We start from the raw sequence: 23,816 nt of genomic DNA on the forward strand, positions 1-23,816 counted from the left end.
TTGACTTCTGTAAAAGTTTTTATTAGAATAAATAACATCACAGTGTGTTGAGCACCAAACATCAATATCAAGTCCAGTGTATATTGACTGCCACACAAATATGTAGGGATATAATGCAAGGCGATTGTGAAATACAGGTAACTGTAAATACATTGTAGATCATGATCAAGTTGTTAGCTCAAGTTTCTTCTGTCGGTCAAATGTCTGGTGTAGGTGTCATAGAAATTTCTCACCTGTCTGTCAAAAAATATGATGTAGGGGTCAGAGGAAACCCAGACCTGTCAAAATATCTAAAGTCTGGTGTAGGGGTCATAGGAAACTCAGACCTGTCTGTCAAAATATCTAATGTCTGGTGTAGGGGTCAGAGGAAACCCAGACCTGTCTGTCAAAATATCTAAAGTCTGGTGTAGGGGTCAGAAGAAACCCAGACCTGTCTGTCAAAATATCTAAAGTCTGGTGTAGGGGTCAGAAGGAACTCAGACCTGTCAAAATATCTAATGTCTGGTGTAGGGGTCATAGGAAACCCAGACCTGTCTGTCAAAATATCTAAAGTCTGGTGTAGGGGTCAGAAGAAACCCAGACCTGTCTGTCAAAGTATCTAAAGTCTGGTGTAGGGGTCAGAAGGAACTCAGACCTGTCTGTCAAAATATCTAATGTCTGGTGTAGGGGTCATAGGAAACCCAGACCTGTCTGTCAAAATATCTAAAGTCTGGTGTAGGGGTCAGAAGAAACCCAGACCTGTCTGTCAAAATATCTAATGTCTGGTGTAGGGGTCATAGGAAACTCAGACCTGTCTGTCAAAATATCTAATGTCTGGTGTAGGGGTCAGAAGAAACACAGACCTGTCTGTCAAAATATCTAATGTCTGGTGTAGGGGTCAGAAGAAACCCAGACCTGTCTGTCAAAATATCTAACATCTGGTGTAGGGGTCAGAAGAAACCCAGACCTGTCTGTCAAAATATCTAAAGTCTGGTGTAGGGGTCAGAAGAAACCCAGACCTGTCTGTCAAAATATCTAAAGTCTGGTGTAGGGGTCATAGGAAACTCAGACCTGTCTGTCAAAATATCTAAAGTCTGGTGTAGGGGTCAGAGGAAACTTAGACCTGTCTGTCAAAATATCTAAAGTCTGGTGTAGGGGTCAGAGGAAACTTAGACCTGTCTGTCAAAATATCTAAAGTCTGGTGTAGGGGTCAGAGGAAACTTAGACCTGTCTGTCAAAATATCTAACATCTGGTGTAGGGGTCAGAAGAAACCCAGACCTGTCTGTCAAAATATCTAAAGTCTGGTGTAGGGGTCATAGGAAACTCAGACCTGTCTGTCAAAATATCTAAAGTCTGGTGTAGGGGTCAGAGGAAACTTAGACCTGTCTGTCAAAATATCTAAAGTCTGGTGTAGGGGTCATAGGAAACTTAGACCTGTCTGTCAAAGTATCTAAAGTCTGGTGTAGGGGTCATAGGAAACTCAGACCTGTCTGTCAAAATATCTAAAGTCTGGTGTAGGGGTCAGAAGAAACCCAGACCTGTCAAAATATCTAAAGTCTGGTGTAGGGGTCATAGGAAACCCAGACCTGTCTGTCAAAATATCTAAAGTCTGGTGTAGGGGTCAGAAGAAACCCAGACCTGTCTGTCAAAGTATCTAAAGTCTGGTGTAGGGGTCAGAAGGAACTCAGACCTGTCTGTCAAAATATCTAAAGTCTGGTGTAGGGGTCAGAAGAAACCCAGACCTGTCTGTCAAAGTATCTAAAGTCTGGTGTAGGGGTCAGAAGGAACTCAGACCTGTCTGTCAAAATATCTAATGTCTGGTGTAGGGGTCAGAAGAAACCCAGACCTGTCTGTCAAAATATCTAATGTCTGGTGTAGGGGTCATAGGAAACCCAGACCTGTCTGTCAAAATATCTAAAGTCTGGTGTAGGGGTCAGAAGAAACCCAGACCTGTCTGTCAAAATATCTAATGTCTGGTGTAGGGGTCATAGGAAACTTAGACCTGTCTGTCAAAATATCTAAAGTCTGGTGTAGGGGTCAGAAGAAACCCAGACCTGTCTGTCAAAATATCTAATGTCTGGTGTAGGGGTCATAGGAAACTCAGACCTGTCTGTCAAAATATCTAAAGTCTGGTGTAGGGGTCAGAAGGAACTCAGACCTGTCTGTCAAAATATCTAATGTCTGGTGTAGGGGTCATAGGAAACTCAGACCTGTCTGTCAAAATATCTAAAGTCTGGTGTAGGGGTCAGAAGAAACTCAGACCTGTCTGTCAAAATATCTAATGTCTGGTGTAGGGGTCATAGGAAACCCAGACCTGTCTGTCAAAATATCTAAAGTCTGGTGTAGGGGTCAGAAGAAACCCAGACCTGTCTGTCAAAATATCTAATGTCTGGTGTAGGGGTCATAGGAAACTTAGACCTGTCTGTCAAAATATCTAATGTCTGGTGTAGGGGTCAGAAGAAACCCAGACCTGTCTGTCAAAGTATCTAATGTCTGGTGTAGGGGTCATAGGAAACTCAGACCTGTCTGTCAAAGTATCTAATGTCTGGTGTAGGGGTCAGAAGAAACCCAGACCTGTCTGTCAAAATATCTAATGTCTGCATGGTGATGGGGTCAGAAGAAACCCAGACCTGCCCGTCAAAATATCTAAAGTCTGGTGTAGGGGTCATAGGAAACTCAGACCTGTCTGTCAAAATATCTAAAGTCTGGTGTAGGGGTCAGAAGAAACTCAGACCTGTCTGTCAAAATATCTAATGTCTGGTGTAGGGGTCAGAAGAAACCCAGACCTGTCTGTCAAAATATCTAATGTCTGGTGTAGGGGTCAGAAGAAACCCAGACCTGTCAAAATATCTAATGTCTGGTGTAGGGGTCAGAAGAAACTCAGACCTGTCAAAATATCTAATGTCTGGTGTAGGGGTCATAGGAAACTTAGACCTGTCTGTCAAAATATCTAAAGTCTGGTGTAGGGGTCAGAAGAAACCCAGACCTGTCTGTCAAAATATCTAATGTCTGGTGTAGGGGTCAGAAGAAACCCAGACCTGTCTGTCAAAATATCTAATGTCTGGTGTAGGGGTCAGAAGAAACCCAGACCTGTCTGTCAAAATATCTAAAGTCTGGTGTAGGGGTCATAGGAAACTCAGACCTGTCTGTCAAAATATCTAAAGTCTGGTGTAGGGGTCAGAAGAAACCCAGACCTGTCTGTCAAAATATCTAATGTCTGGTGTAGGGGTCATAGGAAACTCAGACCTGTCTGTCAAAATATCTAAAGTCTGGTGTAGGGGTCAGAAGAAACCCAGACCTGTCAAAATATCTAATGTCTGGTGTAGGGGTCATAGGAAACTCAGACCTGTCTGTCAAAATATCTAAAGTCTGGTGTAGGGGTCAGAAGAAACCCAGACCTGTCAAAATATCTAAAGTCTGGTGTAGGGGTCATAGGAAACCCAGACCTGTCTGTCAAAATATCTAAAGTCTGGTGTAGGGGTCAGAAGAAACCCAGACCTGTCTGTCAAAGTATCTAAAGTCTGGTGTAGGGGTCAGAAGGAACTCAGACCTGTCTGTCAAAATATCTAAAGTCTGGTGTAGGGGTCAGAAGAAACCCAGACCTGTCTGTCAAAGTATCTAAAGTCTGGTGTAGGGGTCAGAAGGAACTCAGACCTGTCTGTCAAAATATCTAATGTCTGGTGTAGGGGTCAGAAGAAACCCAGACCTGTCTGTCAAAATATCTAATGTCTGGTGTAGGGGTCATAGGAAACCCAGACCTGTCTGTCAAAATATCTAAAGTCTGGTGTAGGGGTCAGAAGAAACCCAGACCTGTCTGTCAAAATATCTAATGTCTGGTGTAGGGGTCATAGGAAACTTAGACCTGTCTGTCAAAATATCTAAAGTCTGGTGTAGGGGTCAGAAGAAACCCAGACCTGTCTGTCAAAATATCTAATGTCTGGTGTAGGGGTCAGAAGGAACTCAGACCTGTCTGTCAAAATATCTAATGTCTGGTGTAGGGGTCATAGGAAACTCAGACCTGTCTGTCAAAATATCTAAAGTCTGGTGTAGGGGTCAGAAGGAACTCAGACCTGTCTGTCAAAATATCTAATGTCTGGTGTAGGGGTCATAGGAAACCCAGACCTGTCTGTCAAAATATCTAAAGTCTGGTGTAGGGGTCAGAAGAAACCCAGACCTGTCTGTCAAAATATCTAATGTCTGGTGTAGGGGTCATAGGAAACTTAGACCTGTCTGTCAAAATATCTAATGTCTGGTGTAGGGGTCAGAAGAAACCCAGACCTGTCTGTCAAAGTATCTAATGTCTGGTGTAGGGGTCATAGGAAACTCAGACCTGTCTGTCAAAGTATCTAATGTCTGGTGTAGGGGTCAGAAGAAACCCAGACCTGTCTGTCAAAATATCTAATGTCTGCATGGTGATGGGGTCAGAAGAAACCCAGACCTGCCCGTCAAAATATCTAAAGTCTGGTGTAGGGGTCATAGGAAACTCAGACCTGTCTGTCAAAATATCTAAAGTCTGGTGTAGGGGTCAGAAGAAACTCAGACCTGTCTGTCAAAATATCTAATGTCTGGTGTAGGGGTCAGAAGAAACCCAGACCTGTCTGTCAAAATATCTAATGTCTGGTGTAGGGGTCAGAAGAAACCCAGACCTGTCAAAATATCTAATGTCTGGTGTAGGGGTCAGAAGAAACTCAGACCTGTCAAAATATCTAATGTCTGGTGTAGGGGTCATAGGAAACTTAGACCTGTCTGTCAAAATATCTAAAGTCTGGTGTAGGGGTCAGAAGAAACCCAGACCTGTCTGTCAAAATATCTAATGTCTGGTGTAGGGGTCAGAAGAAACCCAGACCTGTCTGTCAAAATATCTAATGTCTGGTGTAGGGGTCAGAAGAAACCCAGACCTGTCTGTCAAAGTATCTAAAGTCTGGTGTAGGGGTCATAGGAAACTTAGACCTGTCTGTCAAAATATCTAAAGTCTGGTGTAGGGGTCAGAAGAAACCCAGACCTGTCTGTCAAAATATCTAATGTCTGGTGTAGGGGTCAGAAGAAACCCAGACCCAAGAAACCCAGACCTGCCTGTCAAAATATCTAAAGTCTGATGTAGGGGTCAGAGGGAACTCAGAACTGTCTATCAAAATGTCTAATTTCTGGTGTAGGGGTCAGAGGAAACTCTGGCCTCTGTCAAAATGTCTAATGTCCGGAGTAGGGGTCAGAGGAAACTGTGGTTAAAGTTCTTTGTGTATATGTGAAACAAACTATCTTGGACTGAGGTAGTATGGAAAGCATGATGACTCTCTTAAAATATTTGAAAGACTTGAAGGGATGTGTTAAAAATTAAAATCTCCAAACAAAATAGTTTACAATTGACAAATGCATGCATCATCAAAACACATTCCATCAAATTTTTTATTGGGGGATTAAAAATGGAATGTCAAAAACTTCAATAAACCAGACTAATCCATCAAACTACAGTCCCCCACCAGGTGTGAAATAAAATGACAAGAATGCACAGATGATGAATTTGTAATAAATAAAAGTGAACCCACACCCCAAATATGAATTATAAGTGACAGATAATAATGTATGCGGTAGAGCCTGAACAACATTTGTCTAGGACTCTGGCCAAAGGTCAAAAAGTAGGTCAGGGTGACTTACTTTTGACACGTAACACATTGCCTCACCAAGGTGAACTCCTACCCCAAGTTTATAGTCAATACAGTGACAGACATTGTATAGGTAGAGCCTGGACAAGTTAGCGGAAGGGTTGACGGAAGGACAAACATCCCTGGTTTCTGGTGGGGAAATTTATTAAGAGTGGAAGGGGGGGGGGCACATATATGCCAATATTTATATCATTATTCGAGATTTGTGAGAGAAAGACAAACAAAATTCGCAAACAAACATAACTTTCAAAATACAACAAAAAAATATTTCATGTTTGTAAATTTGTAAATTCTCTCATCATACAAAAATCATCTAATCTATACGTTTCGACGGAGTTGGATCATAACACGTCTGAAGAAGACATATCGACAAATCAGTACAACAATCACTATCAGAAAAAAGTTTGCTGTCAGGGCTCTGATTCGGACACTGGTAGGTAGCAAGCTTTTTGTTGACTCGGACTGGAAGAATTCCACCTGGGGCGACAGTACCAAACCGCCAAGGAACTCTACGATGGCCTGGCAGATGGGCTGTGACACAGAGCCAATAAGTTTGACTGTGTAGACAGTCACATAGAGAGTTAACAAGGTTAGAAATGCTAGGAGGATCAAACCCATCACTATAGTGATCTTACTATAATGACGACATGCGCGACGTATGACATACGCTAGAACTAAAAAACAAATTAACACGTATCGTACAGCTAGTTCCATCATCATAATGCCCATCCAGTTGTTGTTTCTCGCCCGAGCTGGTTGCCGTGGATTCTGGCCTGTGTAATGGAGCCGTAATGTAGACGAGTTTACCTCAGGGAGTTTATGGTAGGAGTTGTTTCGGAACCTGTGTTCTGTGGCTTGTCGTTTTTTGTAGAGAGATGAATACAGGGTCTTCAGTTCTTTCGCAAAACCTTAATCAGAAAAAGACAAATACTCCAAGTCATATCTGCATGAATTATATTTTCATAAAGGGAACTATTTAAGGAAACACTAAAGTAAAGTCATAAAGCTTACCGTATGCCCCTGCTACAGAAAGTAACTTTGACCTTGACCCCAAAACTTGAACTGTAGCTACTCCTACTTAAGTAGTAATAACTTTCACCAACATATCATAAAGTATGGCTGAGAAAAGTGTGGAAAACTGAGTGGAAGGGGGGGACGGACGGATGAACAGACAGACAAACAGGCATAGGGGGAGGAAACCTTTAGTTTCCCCTTGTTTCACCAGTATGAACCTAATACTTGGACACTGTAGCTATATAGACTTGACAATAACAGATATATAGATACATAGCATATGTCACCATTTGAAGATAGCCGCCACTCTAATCCAAATAATAATCTATTCACAATATCAGCGGGTTTTCATCAAATGCAAAAGTATCATGTCTCCAGATTTCAGGATGTCACAAAACATGTCCCTTACCAGTCCCAACGTCAAATAGGTACAGTGACCTTGACCTTGACCAAAAAACCCTGAAACTCAAACTTGTCCGAGATATTACGATTCTGTCAGATAGTACTCCTTCGTATGTACTATCTTCACCATGGCACTTCGAGACGACCCTGTCAACTTCCCAGATTGTATTTTGAGACGACCCCTTTGTACATAACATCTTCTCCATGACACTTTTAGATGACCTGTCAACTCCTTCGATTACATTTTGCAACAACCCCTTTGTACTCACCATCATCACCATGACACTTTGTGATGACCTGCCTACACAGAGGACAGGGTGTGTTGACTGGTTTGTTTTGAGCCAAGCGCCGCAGACAGGTGTCACAGAAAACATGATTACAGGGGCTGGTTCTCATTGGATGACAGTAGAGGTCAAGACAAAGTGGGCAGAGGTGTTCCTCGGGATATACTGGGTCAACAACTTCATTCTCCTAAAAACAGAAACAAAATCTAAAAAAAAATACATGTCTGCAATTTTCAGCTTCTAATTACTGTTCTTAGCCACCCGATTAATACCTAAACATGGCAAATGGTGTTCAGCACAGAAAATAGAGCAATCCCCCAGACCAAGACTAGCAAACCGTCCCTGTTTATCAGTCAGCTATCAACCTGCCCTTGAGGCATATTGCCAGAATAATCTGAGTTTTGGTGGGATTTTTGACCCATTATTCCTTTTTTGTATGTGTAGCATACCGGATTCAAGTTTCTATCGATTATTTTTTTTATTATTAAATCTACAAAGTGTACACACATTTATTAAGTTTGATCTGGTGGAATCATATATTATCTAATACATATATGTGGACCACTGGTCAGGAATTCGTACCAAGTCCCTGTGCGATACTATATACCGTATTTGACCTAATTAGGGCACCCCTACCTTTTTTCAAGGAAATAAATCTTTGACTGTTTGTCAAAATGACATGTCAGTGCAAAGAGCACCCGAAACTAAACACACATACAAATAATAACTTACCATCTTTATTTGAAGATTAAGTAAAAGACATCATTCTTGTTGATAAATAACTTTTGTTCAGAACAGAAAGCTAGTAAAAGACATTGTAAATCAATTATTAGGTCAAAGAAAACAATGTCTGATATGATCTGGGAAATCACCTGTGTCTATAAATAGAACACAAAAGCGTTCCATTTGAACATAAATGGTGGAACACACTTTCTCTGGTCTAAAGATCAGCTGGCAATAATTTATTGGTTTACAAGTTTACAGGAGCATTCAAGTGATGTTTAAGCTTTATATATTATAATGAATAGATATCTTCATCTGGAATATTTTTATGACTGAATATATTTTTACCGTTTCCACAGCCTTGGGTATTCTGCTATAAGGTATATATAGTCTGTTTCATAAAACTTCAGAATAACTAATCTTAATAAGGGAGCCCCCACTGTCAATTACCCATGCCCTGCGCCCTATTTAGGTCAAATACGGTATGTGAAATGTGGGTTTGATATCTGACAAACAAAGTGAAATCCCTGTGTGATATAGTAATGTATAATATCATTATTATTATTATCTATATGCGTTTACCCTGGGTCAGGAATTTGTGCCAATTCCCTCTGTGAGTACTATAATACACATATGTAGAGTGAGGGTTAGCAGGGATTCTCCTACAATAGAAACAGGGTTCTGTAAAACGACCCATTCCACTAAAAATATCTTGTGAAAATTTCCAATATTCCCACTTTGGAATGATTGAGTATGTTTTATATGAAACGATCTAAATAAAGGCAATATTGAAAAACAGTATAATGGCAATATTTATCAAAGAAAAACTGAAATTTGAATGAATTTAACTTATATTTTTTGTTTTTCCCAATACCACATTTTGCCGTGTAGAAATTCCTAATTCAATGGACCTTGGACCTTGTTGAAAAATTGCAGGAAAATCCCTGGTCAGGAATTTGTGCCAATCCCTGTGCAATACTACAATATATTAGGAGTGAGGGGCAGGATATCATACCAAGCCCCTGTTATTGAAATATACATAGACTACCTGATTATAACCAATCTTTGATAATTACCTGATCAGTATCAGTAGACAATGCAACATTGTTACACTTTCCTCGTCTACATCTACGTCTTTGTTTTGAATTTTCCGGAGAACCAGAGTTTCTCCCGTTACCTCCACCTACATTATCAGAGTGTAAATAATCAGACTCGTCACCTATACTGGGCTCAGACTGCTCTGTCCTACTATCACACGAGTGTTGCTGTGACTGTCCTGTTGTGCTGGGACTTGAGCCATCTATTTGTCCCATTGTACTGGGACATCGGCCATCTATTTGTTCCATTGTACTGGGACGTGGGTGCTCTGACTGTTTCATTGTAATCGGAAACGGTTGCTCGGGCTGTTCTGTCCTACGGGGACAGGGACGATCCAACTGTTTTGTTGTACTTGGACATGGGTGCTCTGGCTGTTCCGTCCTACTGGGACGCTTGAATTGCGGTCTTTCACTGAAATGTGGACTTTCCAACTGCTCGGTCATAAACCCATCTTCAGTAAAATCCCTGTATTTTTGACCTTCAGGTATTGTGTCGTGACCTTGACCTGATTTTAAGAAATAAAATAAATTAAATCCTGAAAGAAATTAGATGCTTTAATAGTTGTCAAAAATGACTCAACCACTCAAAGAATCTGATACCAATGTGGTAATTTTAAAAGCTTGAATCAAAATATATGGGAGCCACACAAAACATTTACATATGTATACTTATTCATTCTCAAGGAAAGTGACAACCTTTTCATCTGGTATTAAAAAGTTATTATGAATGTTTACTCCTGTCAAGGCCGACTGAGGAAATACTTACCAAGTGATTCTTGTTGATTTCCTGTCATCTGCTGGTTATCTCCCTTGAAAAAGTTCTCCATTACTTTCATCATCTCACTCTTTCTATCAGCTTTAGATTTATTCGGTACAAAGTTCAGATGAACATCTGACTCTGGAAGACTAATATCAATGTCTGTTCTTCCTCTCTCAAATGATCCTGTTCTCTCTGAAGTAAGTTTTGAGTTATAATTAGCATCAAGCACTGACCGTCCATTTTCACCCTTGAGGTCAGATTCTCTGAATGACCTGTCAGCACCATGAGGGAAAGTGTCCGGGTTGGCTTTGCCAAATGACACTGCACTTGTCTTTTCGGAACAACAGCTACGTAAGTCAACTGTACTGGCAAGGTCAGGGTCAAAGATCAAATCATAACTGCGGTCAATATTTTCCGTCTTTTCATGGCCTAAAGATGTAGATATATCTAGATTGAAGCCCTCCTCAGCGTTGCTGGAAATTTGTTTATTTTTCTCAGAATATTTACTTGGATCAGCAGCAATATTATCTCCACGTTTTCCACTGAGGGTCTGTATGGCAGCAGGAGATGTTCTGAGGTCAACACGGCACTGCGATATGTGGATAGGTGGCGCTGTAGACTCACCACAGGCACATTTCATCGTTTTTGTAAAATCAAATGATCCGAGACGACCTCCACATTTTGGACAGAGTAGCTTCCCTTTGGACCAAAAGGCCTAACAAGAAATAAGGATATAAAATTTATTCGTTAATTTTTTTTTATCAAATACTTGTCAAGTGGATCTGCAATCAGACAATCGTGAGTGACATTTTTTACTAAATATCTTCCGAGCAATGTATCCAATCTGCCAAGTCAGTTCGTCTTTTGACAGACATTATCATCTATTCATGTCTTATAAAGTTAAAGTTGATATCTATGAAATACATCCATGAATTAAAACTTCTAACTATATACTCACTATAAAATACAGAAATGAAAAGGTAATTAAATTTTCTTGTAACTTTCCCTTGGAGTAAGAGAAACCTAGCTACACAGCCTCTCGGCTGATCATAATTTGAAGCTTCAACAGAATTTTTGTAAGTGATGGCATCTGAAAACAAAACAAGAGGCCCACAGGGCCTGTATCGCTCACCTGGTTTCATGAGATATGAAACAAGAATGATGCTTAAGTACAGTGTATATGTAGTATTTGTTACTGGTATTGCTATGTCAATATATATCATAAGCATTTTATATGGGTACATGTACATTGGTTTTATTTTAATACTTAAAATACCAAAAAGTGCATTAATCCATGAAATGAAATTGACTTTTGGTGCGACCCCATAGGGATGCTACCAGGCAAATATGAGCGATATCCATTGCTTAGTTTCAGAGCAGAAGTCGTTTATATCAATTCTGCAAAACTGACCCGTTTTGGCCCCGTCCCTCAGCCCCCAGGGGGTCGGCCCCATCACTTGTACAATTTCAAATTCCTACCCCAAGGTGATGCTACCAGTAAAATATGAGAGATATCCACTGTTTGGTTCCAGAGAAGAAGTCAATTATATGAATATAGCCCGATTGACCACATTTGGCCCCGCCCCTCAGGCCCCTGGGGGGTCAGTCCAATCATTTGTACAATTTTGAATCCCCACCCCATAGTGATGCTACCAGGCAAATATGAGCGACAGGCATTGCTCGGTTTCTGAGAAGAAGTCGTTAATATCAATATAGCCAAATTGACCACATTCGGCCCCACCCCTCAGGCCCCTGGGGACCTGAGGGGTGGGGCATTATACTGGAAGAGGATTCTTATTATACTGGATTATACTGGAAGAGGATTCTTATAATTCTCTACTTTAAAACATGTGACTGCATATCAGAGACATATATACAGAGAGATTAGTAACATCGCTATTTCCCCATACAGATAGTGGCTCCCTTTATTCGTGACCACTCAAGCATATCCCTTATCGAGAGCGTCCTGTCTCCTATCAAACACATGCAAGCGCAGGTAAATCGGGCTATGCGCATGTGTGTATCGTAATATTTGAACTTATTCGACATGTCCAAGTTTGTAATTAAGCCGCTATTACGTCAGACCAAAACATTGTCATTTATATGCACACAGAAAGCACATCGTTTTATTTTGGCCACTACAAAAGTTACCACATTAACCAAAAACTATCAAACTTATGGGATATAGTCTTATTGATCATGCATATTGTTGTCATTTATCCGTATTTTCGAAAATCCATTGGGTCCTATTCGACATGTCCAAGTTTGTAATTAAGTCGCCATTACGTCAGACCAAAACATCGTCATTTTAAATACACACAGAAAGCACATCGTTTTATTTTGGCCACTACAAAAGTTACCACATTAACCAAAAACTATCAAACTTATGGGATATAGTCTTATTGATCATGCATTACTGAGAAAAAGTGATAACAAACTTCAATTGTCAAAATCCAAGATGGCTGCCTGTCGCCATGTTGTTTTCTGATTGGTCTCAAAATGCAATATGCATAACTAGGCACCAAGGGGAACCTAAATATGAAATTTGAGAAAGATCCCTTCAGTACTTTCTCAGAAACAGCATTAACAATCTTCAATTGTCAAAATCCAAGATGGCTGCCTGTCGGCCATGTTGTTTTCCGATTGGTCTCAAAATGCAATATGCATAACAAGGCACCAAGGGGAACCTACATATGAAATTTGAGAAAGATCCCTTCAGTACTTTCTGAGAATTAGCGATAACAAGAATTGTTTACGGACGAGGGACGGACTGACGGACGGAGGACAGACGGAGGGACGGAGGGATGGAGGGACGGAGGGACGGACCACGGACCACGGACGCAGAGCGATTTGAATAGCCAACCATCTGATGATGGTGGGCTAAAAATGTTTGAGAAAGATGCCTTCAGTACTTTCTGAGAAATAGCGATAACAAACTTCAATTGTCAAAATCCAAGATGGCTGCCTGTCGGCCATGTTGTTTTCCGATAGGTCTCAAAATGCAATATGCATAACTAGGCACCAAGGGCAATCTACATATGAAATTTGAGAAAGATCCCTTCAGTACTTTCTGAGAAATAGCGATAACAAACTTCAATTGTCAAAATCCAAGATGGCTGCCTGTCGGCCATGTTGTTTTCCGATTGGTCTCAAAATGCAATATGCATAACTAGGCACCAAGGGGAACCTACATATGAAATTTGAGAAAGATCCCTTCAGTACTTTCTGAGAAATAGCGATAACAAACTTCAATTGTCAAAATCCAAGATGGCTGCCTGTCGGCCATGTTGTTTTCCGATAGGTCTCAAAATGCAATATGCATAACTAGGCACCAAGGGCAATCTACATATGAAATTTGAGAAAGATCCCTTCAGTACTTTCTGAGAAATAGCGATAACAAACTTCAATTGTCAAAATCCAAGATGGCTGCCTGTCGGCCATGTTGTTTTCCGATTGGTCTCAAAATGCAATATGCATAACTAGGCACCAAGGGGAACCTACATATGAAATTTGAGAAAGATCCCTTCAGTACTTTCTGAGAAATAGCGATAACAAACTTCAATTATCAAAATCCAAGATGGCTGCCTGTCGTCCATGTTGTTTTCCGATTGGTCTCAAAATGCAATATGCATAACTAGGTACCAAGGGGAGCCTACATATGAAATTTGAGAAAGATCCCTTCAGTACTTTCTCAGAAAGAGCGATAACAAACTTCAATTATCAAAATCCAAGATGGCTGCCTGTCGGCCATGTTGTTTTCCGATTGGTCTCAAAATGCAATATGCATAACTAGGCACCAAGGGAAACCCACGTATGAAATTTGAGAAAGATCCCTTCAGTACTTTCTGAGGAATAGCGATAACAAGAATTGTTTACGGACGGACGGACGGACCACGGACCACGGACGCAGGGCGATTTGAATAGCCCACCATCAGATGATGGTGGGCTAAAAATAGTATAATGGCAATATTTATCAAAGAAAAACTGAAAGAATGAATTTAACTTATATTTTTTGTTTTTCCCAATACCACATTTTGTCGTGTAGAAATTCCCAATTCAATGGACCTTGGACCTTGTTGAAAAATTGCAGGAAAATCCCTGGTCAGGAATTTGTGCCAATCCCTGTGCAATACTACAATATATTAGGAGTGAGGGGCAGGATATCATACCAAGCCCCTGTTATTGAAATATACATAGACTACCTGATTATAACCAATCTTTGATAATTACCTGATCAGTATCAGTAGACAATGCAACATTGTTACACTTTCCTCGTCTACGTCTACGTCTTTGTTTTGAATTTTCCGGAGAACCAGAGTTTCTCCCGTTACCTCCACCTACATTATCAGAGTGTAAATAATCAGACTCGTCACCTATACTGGGATCATACTGCTCTGTCCTACTATCACACGAGTGTTGCTGTGACTGTCCTGTTGAACTGGGACTTGAGCCATCTATATGTTCCATTGTACTGGGGCATCGGCCATCTATTTGTTCCATTGTACTGGGACGTGGGTGCTCTGACTGTTTCATTGTAATCGGAAACGGTTGCTCGGGCTGTTCTGTCCTACGGGGACAGGGACGATCCAACTGTTTTATTGTACTGGGACATGGGTGCTCTGGCTGTTCCGTCCTACTGGGACGCTTGAATTGCGGTCTTTCACTGAAATGTGGACTTTCCAACTGCTCGGTCATAAACCCATCTTCAGCAAAATCCCTGTATTTTTGACCTTCAGGTATTGTGTCGTGACCTTGACCTGATTTTAAGAAATAAAATAAATTAAATCCTGAAAGAAATTAGATGCTTTAATAGTTGTCAAAAATGACTCAACCACTCAAAGAATCTGATACCAATGTGGTAATTTTAAAAGCTTGAATCAAAATATATGGGAGCCACACAAAACATTTACATATGTATACTTATTCATTCTCAAGGAAAGTGAAAACCTTTTCATCTGGTATTAAAAAGTTATTATGAATGTTTACTCACATCTCCTGTCAAGGCCGACTGAGGAAAAACTTACCAAGTGATTCTTGTTGATTTCCTGTCATCTGCTGGTTATCTCCCTTGAAAAAGTTCTCCATTACTTTCATCATCTCACTCTTTCTATCAGCTTTAGATTGATTCGGTACAAAGTTCAGATGAACATCTGACTCTGGAAGACTAATATCAATGTCTGTTCTTCCTCTCTCAAATGATCCTGTTTTCTCTGAAGTAAGTTTTGAGTTATAATTAGCATCAAGTACTGACCGTCCATTTTCACCCTTGAGGTCAGATTCTCTGAATGACCTGTCAGCACCATGAGGGAAAGTGTCCGGGTTGGCTTTGCCAAATGACACTGCACTTGTCTTTTCGGAACAACAGCTACGTAAGTCAACTGTACTGGCAAGGTCAGGGTCAAAGGTCAAATCATAACTGCGGTCAATATTTTCCGTCTTTTCATGGCCGAAAGATGTAGATATATCTAGACTGAAGCCCTCCTCAGCGTTGCTGGAAATTTGTTTATTTTTCTCAGAATATTTACTTGGATCAGCAGCAATATTATCTCCATGTTTTCCACTGAGGGTCTGTATGGCAGCAGGAGATGTTCTGAGGTCAACACGGCACTGCGATATGTGGATAGGTGGCGCTGTAGACTCACCACAGGCACATTTCATCGTTTTTGTAAAATCAAATGATCCGAGACGACCTCCACATTTTGGACAGAGTAGCTTCCCTTTGGACCAAAAGGCCTGACAAGAAATAAGGATATAAAATTTATTAGTTAAATTTTTTTTATCAAATACTTGTCAAGTGGATCTGCAATCAGACAATCGTGAGTGACATTTTTTACTAAATATCTTCCGAGCAATGTATTCAATCTGCCAAGTCAGTTCGTCTTTTGACAGAGATTATCATCTATTCATGTCTGATACAGTCAAAGTTGATATCTATGAAATAAATCCATGAATTAAAACTTCTAACTATATACTCACTATAAAATACAGAAATGAAAAGGTAATTAAATTTTCTTGTAACTTTCCCTTGGAGTAAGAGAAACCTAGCTACACAGCCTCTCGGCTGATCATAATTTGAAGCTTCAACAGAATTTTTGTAAGTGATGGCATCTGAAAACAAAACAAGAGGCCCACAGGGCCTGTATCGCTCACCTGGTTTCATGAGATATGAAACAAGAATGATGCTTAAGTACAGTGTATATGTAGTATTTGTTACTGGTATTGCTATGTCAATATATATCATAAGCATTTTATATGGGTACATGTACATTGGTTTTATTTTAATACTTAAAATACCAAAAAGTGCATTAATCCATGAAATGAAATTGACTTTTGGTGCGACCCCATAGGGATGCTACCAGGCAAATATGAGCGATATCCATTGCTTAGTTTCAGAGCAGAAGTCGTTTATATCAATTCTGCAAAACTGACCCGTTTTGGCCCCGTCCCTCAGCCCCCAGGGGGTCGGCCCCGTCATTTGTACAATTTCAAATTCCTACCCCAAGGTGATGCTACCAGTAAAATATGAGAGATATCCACTGTTTGGTTCCAGAGAAGAAGTCAATTATATGAATATAGCCCGATTGACCACATTTGGCCCCGCCCCTCAGGCCCCTGGGGGGTCAGTCCAATCATTTGTACAATTTTGAATCCCCACCCCATAGTGATGCTACCAGGCAAATATGAGCGACAGGCATTGCTCGGTTTCTGAGAAGAAGTCGTTAATATCAATATAGCCAAATTGACCACATTCGGCCCCACCCCTCAGGCCCCTGGGGACCTGAGGGGTGGGGCATTATACTGGAAGAGGATTCTTATTATACTGGATTATACTGGAAGAGGATTCTTATAATTCTCTACTTTAAAACATGTGACTGCATATCAGAGACATATATACAGAGAGATTAGTAACATCGCTATTTCCCCATACAGATAGTGGCTCCCTTTATTCGTGACCACTCAAGCATATCCCTTATCGAGAGCGTCCTGTCTCCTATCAAACACACGCGAGCGCAGGTAAATCGGGCTATGCGCATGTGTGTATCGTAATATTGGAACTTATTCGACATGTCCAAGTTTGTAATTAAGCCGCCATTACGTCAGACCAAAACATTGTCAATTTATATGCACACAGAAAGCACATCGTTTTATTTTGGCCACTACAAAAGTTACCACATTAACCAAAAACTATCAAACTTATGGGATATAGTCTTATTGATCATGCATATTGTTGTCATTTATCCGTATTTTCGAAAATCCATTGGGTCCTATTCGACATGTCCAAGTTTGTAATTAAGTCGCCATTACGTCAGACCAAAACATCGTCATTTTAAATACACACAGAAAGCACATCGTTTTATTTTGGCCACTACAAAAGTTACCACATTAACCAAAAACTATCAAACTTATGGGATATAGTCTTATTGATCATGCATATTGTTGTCATTTATCCGTATTTTCGAAAATCCATTGGGTCCTATTCGACATGTCCAAGTTTGTAATTAAGCCGCCATTACGTCAGACCAAAACATCGTCAATTTTAAACGCACACAAAAAGCACATTGTTTTATCTAGGCCACTACAAAAGTTACCACATTAACCAAAAACTATCATACTTATGGGATATAGTCTTATTGATCATGCACATTGTTGCCATTTATCCGTATTTTCGAAAATCCATTGGGTCCTATTCGACATGTCCAAGTTTGTAATTAAGCCGCCATTACGTCAGACCAAAACATTGTCATTTTAAATGCACACAGAAAGCACATTGTTTTATCTAGGCCACTACAAAAGTTACCACATTAACCAAAAACTATCATACTTATGGAATGTGGTCTTGATTATCATGCACATTGTTGTCATTTATCCGTATTCTCGAAAACCCCATAGGGACTTTTCGAAAATTGGAGATTCCCGCCGATCTTTCCTGCGTTGTGCTTGACTTTCATACTCAAAATACAAACACTTGGACAGCAAATTGTGATATATTTCATATTGATGACACTTCTGCACTTTGATATTAATAAAATTAAAGCACATAATTGGATCTTGGTGATGATTTCAAATAGAAATTATCGATAATTATGTGTCTGGTTTTCAAGTTTTCTCCAATATGGCGTCTAGTGAAGACTGAACCGAGTGACCGCAAAGGATTGTGGGAAGGTCAGGGGCCACTATGTAAACACAAGGGCAAATAGAGAGCTGCCAATCTCTCTGTTTATATGTCTGAGTGTCTCTGTGCATATATACACTTAACAAGCCAGGTATCACATACTGTGAATTAGGATATTTTGTCTGGTATATTTTGGTGTATTTGGTGCCTGGCATGAAAGCCCCAAAATTTAACACATCAAATTAAAACACAATTGGTATTAAAATGCCTGATATTTTGGACGTGTAGTTTTCTTGCTCAGTAAATAGGAAATAAGACTTTATTTCCATAAAAAAAAATAACAGAGAATTTTTTACTTGCATAAAATGTGTCAGTCTGTGATTTTTAAATAAAGGTATGGTTCTAAAATTTGATTTAATAAAGTTTGAACTTGTAAACTTTCATTTTGTATGTTGTGTAAACACAAGTAAGTTCACAAATTCTCAACAGATTTTTTGTTAAATTTAATCAATCAATCAAAACATAGCAATATATAGATTTGCTTGCACTTGCACTGGTCATATTAATGATTAGATAAATAGATTGATATGTGAAAATTAATTATTTTTGTTTTAAACAAAATGCCTGGGTTATAGTCAATTGTATTGGTCAAAGTAGATTTAGCTAGCAGTCTGAGAAACGCCATGCGTTCAATGCTGCATGGCAATGATAAAACTTCAACAGCGTCCAAGGGAAAATACATTCTACCTCCGACTCAGATGGCAGAAATCGTATTGTAACATTTATATTGGAACATCCCGAAATTTGACACAGGGTTGATCGAAACGCCCAATTTAGACACACCAAACTAAAACCACCCAAGCTGTTTAGACGAAAAAAAAACGTCAAAATTTTCTGACACCAAAATGTCTCAATTTACGGTACTTACTGATTCAACAGTCTTCAGTATCCAAGCGGGAGCAGATTCGTCGGTGATGTACCACACAGTTGCCATGGTAACATCTCTACAGGAAGAATTCATTGGAAGCATGGTGGATCCATCTGCAAAAATGAGACATTCAAGAAAATCATACGTTTACAATGAACAGTTTTAAAATATCAATTTTCAATCACTTTTGAATATTATTGACAAATTTACGTTTCTTTCATTTCAAAATATCACTGAATCACGGTTTTTACTCACTGGTTTGGAATTGGGCATTTTTGTCTCATTTTAGGAAGAAAATTGGTGAATTTGGGCAGATTTTTATAATGAGTAAACTGCAAATTTGGGGAATTTGGCTTAAATATGAAATATTTCAATTGGGAATGGGGCCCATTGAAGACCCCAAAATGCCCTCAGAAAAAAACCCTGTGTATTATCTAACAATTCAACCATCTTACTGAATCATTAAATCTATTTACCAGACACAGGGTGTTGCTGTCCGTGTACAGTCACCACACAACTGGAATCAAACACACACTCCCCGCACTTCCGACATCGAAACAAACTTGTAGCAGTGGCCATTTCTAGAATTACAGGCCACCATCAAACTTCACAAGTATGTTCTGAAAAATCAAACCAAAGGCAACTTGTACTATTTATGTAGTTTGTGGAATAAATAAAAGAAAAAGAATTGTATGGGCTCTCATGGTAAAACTGAACACACTTAACGTTGGTATTGTCTTAGGGGCCGCGATGGCCGAGTGGTTAAGGTGTACTGACACTTTATCACTAGCCCCCCACCTCTGGGTTGAGAGTTCGAAACCTACGTGGAGCAGTTGCCATGTACTGACCGTAGGCCAGTGGTTTTCTCCGATAACTCCGGCTTCCCGTCACCTCCAAAACCTGGCACGTCCTTAAATGACCCTGGCTGTTTATAAGACGTTAAGCAAAACAAACAAAATGTCTTAGTCCAGGTGATCCTGGCTTTTTGTACTTCACTGTGGGGTAATGAATGATAGTCTTAGTCTATACTAAGGTAGGAAATAAATTCAGCATCGTTTAGTTTTAAAAGATACTTGCCCAAAGATGAAACATAGCAGTCCCATTGAACTGATAAAAATTATGAAAAAATTGTTCACTTGCCAAATCAAGGGAGTAGTCAAGAAATCTACTGGCCCAGGCCATTGGACCAGTGATTTTTTTTTCACGCCCTGGTCTAAACAATACAATACCAAATCTACTGGCACCCAGCCATTGGACCTGTTTTTTTTGTTTCTTGCCCTGGTCAATACCCTCCACTACCAAATCTACTGGCCCCGGGCCATTGACTTGGGTTTTTTTCTTGCCCTGGTCAAAACCATCCACTACCAAATCTACTAGCCCACACCATTGGACCTAGGTTTTTTTCTCGCCCTGGTCTATACTAGCCTAATCAGATTCATTCTGAATATGACCTCCGTCAATAGTCAACATGTCACACTAACAAGACAGTAAACATCATTACAAAATGAAACCTAAAAATCATAATTATACCTACTGTCAAAGGAAAAAACTTAGTAGTCTAGTGCACTGGATAAGTCAAGTTTCCTCTGTCCCCGACACTATGTCTTTTACTGCTGTAACATAAGAAAACGCTGGACGACCAATTTATTTTATCGTTATTGTGTCGACTGTACAGTGCCTATCATAAATTTCTCGCCGTGTCAACATCTATCATTGTTGGAGTAGTCTTGTTGCAGACATGGTGTCGGGGCCAGAGCACAGAGGTTTGTTTCAATTGATAGTATGAGATAAGATATAACATATCACAGCACGTATCATAAATCACATCATTTGTAACGAACCCCTGTGACCAGGGGAAACTTGGATTAGTGCACTGGAGTTCCCAAGAATGTAGATATTAAAGCTAAGCTTCGTAACCATATTCATATCATTATAGTATAACAGACTACAGGATTAATTTAATTTAAATCACTGCCTCCGCTAGGGATCGAACCTAGGACCTTTGGCTCACTGGTCTTACGCCTAACCGATCGAGCTAAAGAGAAAATATCTCTGACCGAGAGGTATGTTGCGGTTAATATTTACCAGGTATAATAGCATAACTTAATGACATTGATGACGGTTAATTCGATCGTAGTTGCTTCTCCATTTTAGTCATTTCTTACCTAACATTCGAACAAGAAATCCTGTACCGTTATTACAGTAGTTGACACATTCCTGTACCGTTATTACAGTAGTTGACACATTCCTGTACCGTTATTACAGTAGTTGACACATTCCTGTACCGTTATTACAGTAGTTGACACATTCCTGTACCGTTATTACAGTAGTTGACACAATCCTGTACCGTTATTACAGTAGTTGACACATTCCTGTACCGTTATTACAGTAGTTGACACATTCCTGTACCGTTATTACAGTAGTTGACACATTCCTGTACCGTTATTACAGTAGTTGACACATTCCGTCGCCAGGGCATTTCCTCAACGCGATGGACTTTGGTGGTCAGGTATTTCCAAACCAACTGCAATATAGAGAAAGCTTATTACATGACGCAATTCGCCCGAAACATTGAAACAGCCTTTCTCCACAAGGCATTGTAAACTGACCAAATCCCTGCATAATTTCTGTTCTTATTTTCCAGTCCGTGACATTTCCAAGTAAATGCTGTTTAATGGAAGAATGAAAATGTGTTTTGAGATCACCTTGTGTTTACCATTCGTTGTCGACGATACCCTCTTCCAGACCAAACCGAAAGTTAACAAGCGCCTCTGTGAGGCTAATGTTTAAGAAGAAAAATAAGTATGCTATCGTAACGCCACCGGGCCTGACGAAACGGACTAACTCCCAAACCCCCGACTTCCTCCCATTTTGACGAAGTCTTAGACATCCTAAATAATAGTAAAAAAAAAAAAAAAGGATCATGACTTTTAGTTTACGTCGTTGACATCAACATGTTATCTATTGAGCGTTTATTTCGACGCCGCTAAGGGGAGAAGTATTATTTTAGGTGCTGAAGGAAACCCCACGGGGGACCCACAGGGAAAATATACGTGCTATCGGTGGGGAAACACTAACCCAACAGTCACCATCCCCTGCCGCCAGTGCGGCGCGAATCCATGTTCTAGGGTTGAGTGGTTTGAAGCTCACGCGCGACTGCACTCTCTATGACCACTTCCTGTTGTCAGCGCTTAGCGATCAAGACAACCGCACAAGGCACCCTAAAGAGAACATCTAGAAAATTATTGGGTTTTTCTATTGGCGATATCACATGCGGTGAGGACAAAACCCGGAATGCACTCAGGCGTAAAGGGATTTTTCATAATATTTTGTATTTATTAGGACATATCTCCGTTATTACTGAATGGATTTTTGTTCGGACACCAGCAGTAAAAGGGTTGATTTATCAGCTTTAAAATGATATAAGTAATATTTAACAGTATCAAAAACTAGAAGTGAAAGTGGTGGCCGGAATGAACCCATATGGAATAAAAATGTCAATATTTACAACTGTTTTCGTTAAAATAAATACCCATATCTCAAATATTACTGAACAGATTTTTGTTCGGGAACCACACAAAAACGGAAAATTTAGTACTCTTTCATATGATATAAAATGTTTGAATACATGTTCGATATTACTTTCAAAAGTGGTGGCCGGAATGAATTGATGTGGTGTGAAAAAATAGCAAAATCGTCAAAGTTACATGTAAATTTCCATCTTTATTGGTCCATAACTCTTTTATTACTTAACCGATTTCTGTTCGGAACACACTCTGGACAAGATAATTTTATATACTTTAAGCTGATATAACTTTTATTAATATTTATTACAAATTCGGTGCAAAAGTGGTGGCCGGAATGAACCTAGTTGAAATTCACGGACGCCATTTTGAACAAAAGTTGAATGTAAAAACAACACAAGCTACATGCTAGTTCTTTAATACAAGGGAAGTAACTCGAGCAAGGAAAAATTACCTGTAGAACTTTTAGCCATTCTGTTAGAATGTTACCAGGCTCTGCGACGTGGACGCAGTTCTACTTAAGAGCCCATTATTTTTTTATTTTTTTTTATTCTTTTATTTTCATAGAGTCAGTTTATTTTTGCTTTATTGTTTTATTTAAATGAATTTAATTTTTTTATTGTTATCTTTTTATTCTATTTTTGTTTCATTGTTCTTCAGACTCTGTAAGATTTGCACACTCTTTATGTTTCCACGTTTTGCAATGTACCCTACCTGTTCTCCAGTCACAGCCAATCATTTCATCCATCCAATCTGGAAACCCACAAGAACAACTACAATTTATTGTGATACTGTTATTACTTGCCTTTTTTAGTTGTGATGCTATTTTAACGAACTGTGGAAACGGCATGAAATAAACTTTATCTAAACACCAAATTAAGTGATCCCGCATTTGATTTTCAATGAAATTAGTTTTTTGTTTGAATGAATTACCTTTAAAACAAAATTCTACCATATTAGCTATTGCAAAAAGCCCACAATCGTAGCCATTATTTTGATTCTGTACATCTAAAATTTTGACTGGGATACTATTTTTATTATTACCGTAAATACTACAAAGCTGAAGTTCGATTGACGGAGTATTAACTGTATGATTTTCTTTTGATGCTAAACTGTCTAGAATGGATATATCCCCATTATTTGTTTGAAAACTTGTAACCCAGTGGTCTCTTCCATTATGGTGAATTTGAACAGAAGGTGAAACTACAGATTGAAAAGCTATTTGGTTTTTCCATTTGCATTTATTTGAATCATATACTGGAGCTAAGTTTGTCAACTGAAAACCATTCAAACCAGGAAATTGTTTAGACATTATTGATTGTTCTTCATTT

At 39.5% G+C, this 23,816-nt stretch overlaps 1 protein-coding gene across 27 annotated transcripts; it reads right to left on the minus strand.

Moving 5' to 3' along the window:
- On the minus strand, positions 1 to 21,729 carry LOC117315705. 27 transcript variants are annotated; one of them, XM_033870032.1, is made up of 11 exons: positions 21,667 to 21,729; positions 21,127 to 21,485; positions 19,438 to 19,581; positions 18,962 to 19,074; positions 9,927 to 10,635; positions 9,140 to 9,666; positions 7,326 to 7,527; positions 3,379 to 6,548; positions 1,519 to 3,330; positions 483 to 1,470; positions 1 to 434 (listed from the first exon to the last, which is right to left on the minus strand). In XM_033870032.1, the coding sequence occupies exons 3-8, from the start codon at positions 19,538 to 19,540 to the stop codon at positions 5,959 to 5,961; spliced, it is 2,244 nt and encodes a 747-aa protein (XP_033725923.1). In that variant the 5' UTR covers positions 19,541 to 19,581; positions 21,127 to 21,485; positions 21,667 to 21,729; the 3' UTR covers positions 1 to 434; positions 483 to 1,470; positions 1,519 to 3,330; positions 3,379 to 5,958. The 27 variants fall into 27 exon arrangements, with proteins under 27 accessions (XP_033725923.1, XP_033725930.1, XP_033725944.1 ...); XM_033870039.1 differs by having other exon boundaries at positions 3,379 to 4,982; positions 5,035 to 6,548; positions 21,127 to 21,700; XM_033870053.1 differs by having other exon boundaries at positions 3,379 to 4,626; positions 4,983 to 6,548; positions 21,127 to 21,700.
- Positions 21,730 to 23,816: the final 2,087 nt, after the last annotated feature.

The sequence above is a fragment of the Pecten maximus genome, chromosome 17 (assembly GCF_902652985.1).
Source record: "Pecten maximus chromosome 17, xPecMax1.1, whole genome shotgun sequence".
NCBI classification, from domain to species: domain Eukaryota; kingdom Metazoa; phylum Mollusca; class Bivalvia; order Pectinida; family Pectinidae; genus Pecten; species Pecten maximus.